The sequence below is a fragment of the Mchenga conophoros genome, linkage group LG15 (genome assembly GCF_057382185.1).
Source record: "Mchenga conophoros isolate Kocher_MC1m ecotype Shallow Benthic linkage group LG15, M_conophoros_male_GT1.1, whole genome shotgun sequence".
Lineage (NCBI taxonomy): Eukaryota > Metazoa > Chordata > Actinopteri > Cichliformes > Cichlidae > Mchenga > Mchenga conophoros.
Genome location: NC_140540.1, coordinates 40,641,769 through 40,650,051, shown reverse-complemented (window position 1 = coordinate 40,650,051; position 8,283 = coordinate 40,641,769). Strand labels below are relative to the sequence as shown.

General features: G+C 42.1%; 1 protein-coding gene across 2 annotated transcripts; it reads right to left on the bottom strand.

The window, feature by feature from the left end:
• Nucleotides 1–4,365: 4,365 nt before the first annotated feature.
• On the bottom strand, nucleotides 4,366–7,679 carry LOC146558927 (uncharacterized). Of its 2 annotated transcripts, none has more exons than XM_085247842.1 (3): nucleotides 7,553–7,679; nucleotides 6,147–6,191; nucleotides 4,366–6,054 (listed from the first exon to the last, which is right to left on the bottom strand). In XM_085247842.1, exons 2-3 carry the CDS (start codon nucleotides 6,184–6,186, stop codon nucleotides 5,195–5,197), a joined length of 900 nt encoding a protein of 299 aa, XP_085103968.1. In that variant the 5' UTR covers nucleotides 6,187–6,191; nucleotides 7,553–7,679; the 3' UTR covers nucleotides 4,366–5,194. The 2 variants fall into 2 exon arrangements, with proteins under 2 accessions (XP_085103968.1, XP_085103967.1); XM_085247841.1 differs by lacking the exon at nucleotides 7,553–7,679 and adding an exon at nucleotides 7,014–7,120.
• Nucleotides 7,680–8,283: the final 604 nt, after the last annotated feature.

Sequence of the window (8,283 nt, the reverse complement as noted above, 5' to 3'; positions counted from 1 at the left end):
TCATGGTGTGACAGTGTGAACGGCACAAATCCGATCTGGGTCACTTTCGTATGTGGTGCTGAATCCGATACATATCTGATGTTTCAGAAAGCGACTGCTGTTTGATGGTCAAGTCGCATTAAATCCATCTTTTACGTCACCGACACAAGACAGACGCCAACTATCAGCGCCAGTGAAGTGCCCGAGAAGACATCGCGAACGCTTCCTGACCATCCGGTGAAACTGCTGGGAAGACAACGTTGGAGAAACGTGAACATTTTATTTGTACTGTATAATCTGCAGATTCTGACAGAAATCTGCAGCTATCCTTTGAAGCACTGCTCCTCTCTAAAACAGCAATAAGGATCATTATTAGGTTAGTTACATTATTATGTAATTAACAAAATAACTTAAAGCAAAAATTGGGAAACGTAAAGTCCGAAGTCTTTATATTAAGGGCCATCAGTCAAACAATACAGGGAGTGCAGAATTATTAGGCAAGTTGTATTTTTGAGGAATAATTTTATTATTGAACAACAACCATGTTCTCAATGAACCCAAAAAACTCATTAATATCAAAGCTGAATGTTTTTGGAAGTAGTTTTTAGTTTGTTTTTAGTTTGAGCTATTTTAGGGGGATATCTGTGTGTGCAGGTGACTATTACTGTGCATAATTATTAGGCAACTTAACAAAAAACAAATATATACCCATTTCAATTATTTATTTTTACCAGTGACACCAATATAACATCTCCACATTCACAAATATACATTTCTGACATTCAAAAACAAAACAAAAACAAATCAGCGACCAATATAGCCACCTTTCTTTGCAAGGACACTCAAAAGCCTGCCATCCATGGATTCTGTCAGTGTTTTGATCTGTTCACCATCAACATTGCGTGCAGCAGCAACCACAGCCTCCCAGACACTGTTCAGAGAGGTGTACTGTTTTCCCTCCTTGTAAATCTCACATTTGATGATGGACCACAGGTTCTCAATGGGTTCAGATCAGGTGAACAAGGAGGCCATGTCATTAGTTTTTCTTCTTTTAGACCCTTTCTTGCCAGCCACGCTGTGGAGTACTTGGACGCGTGTGATGGAGCATTGTCCTGCATGAAAATCATGTTTTTCTTGAAGGATGCAGACTTCTTCCTGTACCACTGCTTGAAGAAGGTGTCTTCCAGAAACTGGCAGTAGGACTGGGAGTTGAGCTTGACTCCATCCTCAACCCGAAAAGGCCCCACAAGCTCATCTTTGATGATACCAGCCCAAACCAGTACTCCACCTCCACCTTGCTGGCGTCGGACTGGAGCTCTCTGCCCTTTACCAATCCAGCCACGGGCCCATCCATCTGGCCCATCAAGACTCACTCTCATTCATCAGTCCATAAAACCTTAGAAAAACCAGTCTTGAGATATTTCTTGGCCCAGTCTTGACGTTTCAGCTTGTGTGTCTTGTTCAGTGGTGGTCGTCTTTCAGCCTTTCTTACCTTGGCCATGTCTCTGAGTATTGCACACCTTGTGCTTTTGGGCACTCCAGTGATGTTGCAGCTCTGAAATATGGCCAAACTGGTGGCAAGTGGCATCTTGGCAGCTGCACGCTTGACTTTTCTCAGTTCATGGGCAGTTATTTTGCGCCTTGGTTTTTCCACACGCTTCTTGCGACCCTGTTGACTATTTTGAATGAAACGCTTGATTGTTCGATGATCACGCTTCAGAAGCTTTGCAATTTTGAGACTGCTGCATCCCTCTGCAAGATATCTCACTATTTTTGAATTTTCTGAGCCTGTCAAGTCCTTCTTTTGACCCATTTTGCCAAAGGAAAGGACGTTGCCTAATAATTATGCACACCTGATATAGGGTGTTGATGTCATTAGACCACACCCCTTCTCATTACAGAGATGCACATCACCTAATATGCTTAATTGGTAGTAGGCTTTCGAGCCTATACAGCTTGGAGTAAGACAACATGCATGAAGAGGATGATGTGGACAAAATACTCATTTGCCTAATAATTCTGCACTCCCTGTATTGTTTGCTCTGGGTCTAAACAGAGCGCGTTGTGTGTGACGTCTTCTTTTGCGCATGCGGCCGCTTTGGTTCACACTAGAGCGCGTTTGCTGTCTCATTTTATTTGTAGTGTGAACGAGCAGACAAAAAAATAGGATTTGATCAAAAAATCGGAATTGAGCATCAAGACCTGCAGAGTGAACGTAGCCTTAGAGAGGAAAAAGAGAAGAAGAAAATGCAAAGGAGTGGAGGGGCTAAAAGAACCACTCAGATTTAACAAACCACCCAATCAAGCTGCGTCCTTGGAATTGGCCCCCTCCCTTATTTTTCACCACGTGAGAGTGAAGAAACACAGCTGTGCCTCAGAGGGCTGAAATAGACAGAAACGCTCCGAGAGCATGTGAGAGTTGAAGCGTGGCACGCAAAGAGAAGGAAAGGTCTTACAGAAAACTGAAATCTGCTTTCAAATAAAATAAGAAACTAAAAAAAAACTTAAACAACTGTGAGGAAGAGCTTTGAGAGGAAGACCTGAACTCTCAGGAGATCTGTGTAACAACAAAGCGATGAGCTCAGTGTCTCGGGATGAACACAACATAAAGAGAATAAACCCTGAAAGGAAACTGGATACCAAGATGTGGGGAAAAAGGTGATGAAGAAAATGAAAATGTCCTTTTTAAATATTTTTCCTTCCTCTTTTCAAGTTTTACCTGTCTGGAACAAGGATTCTTTTCTTTTGAGGCTTCTGTGGAACAATGTAAGGTTGTCTTTCCTTTTCTGAGGAGGGCCACATTTTGACAATATCCTACGAGGTGTCGGTGAGCTCCTGTGGAGACTGGCTAATGAGCAAATAGTGAGACATGTCTCTAGAAGATGTCAAAAGCACCACCAGCCTTGGGGCTGAAAGCAGTGCTTCAGATCGTTCCAGTGGCCACTGTCTGAACCAAAATCAGGACCAGGGGGTGAACCAGAGTGAAGGCCAGGATGGGATCGTTCTGGACCGTATCGGCTGTCTGTTAGTGGATAAGTTGGATCCCAGTGACTTCACTGGGAGGTTTTCAAAGATCCAGTTGAGGTCCAAAAATATGAGAAGGATCATTAATAGAGGTATGTGGAGGCTGGCTCTAAAAACTTTGTTTTGTTTTCTTCTTCTGAGGAGCACAAATGCGAATGAACACAAGATGGGTCAACACAGAGAGGAGGCAATGAGATACATGTTTTGTAATATTCCCAGGACGTTTGAATGTGATTGCTTATCTGTCATGACCTGAGGAGTTACGTTTAAGGGTGGAAATGGCAGAAAGGCAGGTCGAACATCCAGCTGAAAAAAACGATCCTCCGCTTGTCAGCTGGAATGTGGGTGTGTGCGGTTTTTAGCCGCTTTGAGATTTGAAATGGCTCTTTGTTGTCACTTGGAAACTCGACAGGTGTGTTTGTTGTGGGTTTTGAAGACCCTGTGAAAACCGATACCCACCTTGAACATGAATCCAGAAAAAGACATGCTTTTGCATTTCTGGCCTCAGTATTGTTGTTTTCCCCAAACCCCTTGTTCTCTCTCAGCTTACCTTAACCTCCGTGAATTTTATGTCTAAACACTTCCAACATTTTAGGGAATCTTTACAGGCGTACTTGGTATTAGAGTGTTGTTTAAATTTGTGGAATCAAGTAATACTGAATGGCATTTGACGGAAGATTAAAGACGCTTTAGGATAAGAGAAGCAGAATGCTTATTTTGTGAAAAGGGGGAATATTGGTGTGAGTTAGTGTCTGTGCAACAAAGCAGCACCTGCACAAACATGCTGTTATTGAGACTTCTCAATAAATAAGCTTGTAGAATGCAAATGCCATGAAATGTAAGATTATAGAAGCCTCTGCTGATGAGATAATGTACATGTGTTAGTCTGTGATGGTACACAAACGCGTTCTCACTAGAGTTATCTGACCCAGCTGTGTCAAGGACACACTACTGTGTGAGCCCCGTTTTGGTTTTGGTGATTGAGTCAGTTTGATTTATGAAGCTGAAATGATTAATACAATCACAGATGAGTAGACATTTATGCTACAAGTTCATTTCTTGATCGAAACGTAGCATTAAACATGCACAGCTCCAACCTCTCCATCAGGTCTTGAATGATAACAAGTCAAACAATGTCTGTAAAGTATGCATATTATACACAAAGACAGACTTAAATGAAGACATTGATCCGACACATGTAAAATGTAGCCAATTGTGTTTATTGTTATCATTTTATTATCATCTCTCTACCCTGTGTTCTCAAAAGTGAACACAGGGTAGAGAGATGATGGAGGAAATGAAAATGGGGGGGAGGGGTTGTAAAGAAGAGATTAAGAGGACAGATGGGGGGGGGGGGGGGGGTAGATAGAAAGAAGGATAGAGACAGGGGAGGGAAAGCCCCAACAATCATATGACCCCCTATGAGCAAGCACTTTGGCGACAGTGGGAAGGAAAAACTCCCTTTTAACAGGAAGAAACCTCCGGCAGAACCAGGCTCAGGGAGGGGCGGCCATCTGCTGCGACCGGTTGGGGAGGGGCAAGGAAAACAGGATAAAGACATGCTGTGGAAGAGAGCCAGAGGTTAATAACAAGTACAATTCAGTACAGAGAGGTCTGTTAAACATAGTGGGTGAGGAAGAAACACCCAGTGCATCATGGGAATCCCGCGGCAGCATTAGGCTGGGCATGCACTGTGCTCTTTTTGGCCCATTTTGAGCCGATTTTTCAGTCGTGCGACCGTTTTGGGAGTCGTCCCGAGTTTGGCCTTAATCGTGTGTCGTGCATCGTCTACATAACGAGGGTAACGGGGTAATGAGAAGCAATTAAAACCTCACGACCAGCTCCCGATCATCAATCGTTTGCTCGTAAGAAAACCAAACCTGTTTGAAATCCTGTGGGTCGTCCTGAGGGTGTCACCGCAGCGTCTCACACTGCCCACGCGCAAACGCAGAAATGAGAGCGAAAAGATGGAGTCGAACGGCGGTGCGGTGTGTGATCTGGACACAAGCGATGGAGGCACAAACTTCTCACCCCTGCGAGTCAAGCGTACAGTTTGAGCAGGAGCTGAATAACGCGACTGAAAGAAATCGCACAGTGTATGCCCAGCTTATTGCAGCATGGAGGATTCAGGGTCACCTGAGTAGGCCATCAGCCTACTAAAAGGATACTGAAGAAACCCGTCGAAATAGTGTTAGTCTTCATCACTGCTGCTGCTGGACTCATTTGAACACCTCCAAAGTTTGCAAACAGGCAAGTATTCCTCTTCTTCCTCAAAGTCCTCTCGGGAACGCTTCCTCGAGCCTCCAGCTTCATGGTTGTCAAGCTCTTCGTGCGCATCTTCAAAAAGTTCATCACTGCTGCTCTCAGAGTGGTCGTACACAGCTGAGCTGGTCCCCGAATCAGAGTTTGCAAGCCTGGATTTTTTGCTATTATGCTCTTCTTCGTCTACATCTTCCTCTCTGGACTTTTTCGTGGATCCACCAGGCTGCGGTTCTTCTTCTGTTACCTGCTGAGGACAGCCCTCGCTATCAGTGTCACAAGCAGAGAAGAAGTCAGAGTCGTCATCAGAAAACTCCTCGCTCCATCTGATTCTTTTGTTTGGTTCCACATCTGCTTCATCCATCTCTCTAGACCTCCTCCTGGATACACCTGGCTGAGGATCCTCTTCTGGGATGTACTGGTGAACATCCTCACAGTCTTCAAATGCCTCATCAGAATCCTCATTTTCAATGCCACCAACAACAACAGCATTATGATCCTCGTGCTGTTCATTGTTGTCAGCATTGGCATTATTGTCCCTCACATTCATATTTTGAATGTTGACATTATTGTCATTGGCATTGTGACGGTAATTAACATATTGTTCCACTAATACATCTATTAGCTCATTCAGCATCCAACACATATCATTGAGAAGAAAATAAAGATCGATCTGGAAGCCCCGGAGTCCATGAATAGGCTCGAAAGCTGGTCCATTAACTGGTCCATTAACTGGTTCATTAGCTGGTTCCTGATCTCCTCTTTCAAACCTTTGTGGGTTAACCTGTCGGCCTGCAAGATCATTTAATCTTTTAATTAGCATTCATAACTATCTGCTGAAAATCTGTTTTTCATCCATTTTAAGACTGAGCACATGTGCTTACCATGACGGTTATTGTGTGATCCATCTCCTCTTCCACTCATTTTGACTACAAGGAACACAAAACAACAATGATCAGTAAACCTCAACTCAGCATGTTCAGAGAATTTGCTTTTTTTGTGATGACTTCAGGCTGCGTCCGAACGTACGCGGCTGTGTTTGAAAACGCACGTTTTCCTTTTTCGTTTAAAAAAAATCCAGTCCACATGTGCAGTTTTGAAAAAATATCTCCTTCCACATGTAAACGCTAAAAACAAACTGAAACGCTGTCAAGAACACGCCAAATCTTAACCGTGTGGAAATGTTGGCCAATCAGAAGTCTAGAAGCCTGGGTGGGAAAACCTCACAAAACCTTACGTACTTCTGAGAAGTTTTTGTCTTTTTCTGGAAAAGCAGCTAATTTTGTGTTACTTTCACGTGCCTTCATTGTTTCAAATGTTAATAACTAAAGACAGCTTTTTGGCTGGAACAGACTCACAACTTTGGAATGGACAAAATGCATACAGCATACATAAATGTCATTTCTTTAAATGACATTTATTCCAAACTGACGTCAGGATTTGGGTTGGGAGAGCGTCTGTGTTGAATGTAGAAGCCACGTCTGATGCCTCTGTGTTTCTAAATGGAGGCACAGTAACTGTGTGTGTATATGTAAGCGTGTAAAAACTGCAGATACTAAGAGTAACAGACACAGTATGTTGTCTACATCCGCCATTGTAGAAATGGATCTCATGTAAACACTAACGTGGCCACAGCGTGACGTCAACAGCGGCGCACACTTTTGACGTGTCCGTTTTCCTCGTCCACACCTAAACACAAAAACGTCGTTTTCAAAAATCTCCACCCTGGCAGGAGTTTTTAAAAATCTCACCTTTCAGTGACTCAATCTGCTGTTTAGGTGTGGATGAAAGGCCCAAATGCAGAGACAAAGCTGCGCTTTCAGAAACAGCCGTGTACATGTGGACGCAGCCTCAGTTTCTCAGAAATTCTAAGAGTTTGTTGGAGAACAAAATGGTCGGGCATTGCACAGCTACAAGCATTTCACCCCCATGTCATACTGTGTATGGTTGTGTGTGTGTGACAAATAAAATTTGAATTTGAAAACTTAAGTCTTCTCTATTTTCCTAAATTAAGAAAATAATCGTGTTAAAAAGAGCTTCTGTCACTCAGATATGATTAAGAACATTTTCTCATTTATGTATAATTTGTCAAATATTACATCAGCTGACAAATAGTTAAGTCTTCATTTGTTTTCCTGAATAATAGATCCACATCATCCTCTCTATGATGGAAAATATAGTCTAGTCTTGCACAATGTAAAGTACATAAATACTGTCCTGGCAGGCAGGAAAATCAGGCTTTATATTGAAGTAAATGATCTTAAGTTTGTAAAGTGAAATTTGAGCTTACTTTAGTTCTTGGTAAATTACAGAGCAGTTAATCCTCAGGGAAACGTCGAAATGTCACTAAATAGTGGTCTGCTTTCATACGGTTGCAGTGTCTCTTCAGTTTTGTGTTCATATGCTGATGTTTTCGTTCAAAACATGCTTAAATCCCTAACTTTTCCCTGGAGGCATCGCTATGGCAACAAAACAACATGTTCCAAACAAAAACAACCAAGCTGTTTCCAGAGCTTAATATTTAACATGTCTTTATTTGTACAAATCTGTGATGTTGATGTGCACAACGTGGGATTTAGACCTCGGAGGGTTAATCAACAACTCACGAAAAATTAGGTTTAAATTTGTGTTCATGACGGTGCAGATTTCTGACATTTTGTGTACTTTAAGCATTTAACAATTTGACTGTTTTCTAATAAAAACTGTGTGAAACTCAAGTTAGACCTGTGTTTGTAAATGAACCGCCCCATGTTGTGTAGCTTTCTGGATTTTATACTTATTGGGCTACATATTAATTTATTATACATGCTATACAGCAGATAAAATCTAAACTCACATGTTTTATGTAACTAAAGTGTTTAATCATGTGGGCTACAGACAATAATCAACTAATGGACTATATTGATATAAGAAACGTGCATACTTACTGCAGTTGAATCATTTTAACCATATGTAACCACCTGCGTATGTCTTTGAAAAAAAAAAGCTTTGATTTTTCCCCTCCATTTGATTTCTTTGCCA

Coding starts and splice junctions, on each gene's coding strand:
- LOC146558927 (XM_085247841.1), bottom strand. CDS start 7,101: ATGTACACGGCTGTTTCTGAAAGCGCAGCTTTGTCTCTGCATTTGGGC. Junction 6,192..7,013: donor GCAGATTGAGTCACTGAAAG/GTGAGATTTTTA, acceptor TGTTCCTTGTAG/TCAAAATGAGTGGAAGAGGA. Junction 6,055..6,146: donor ATCACACAATAACCGTCATG/GTAAGCACATGT, acceptor ATGATCTTGCAG/GCCGACAGGTTAACCCACAA.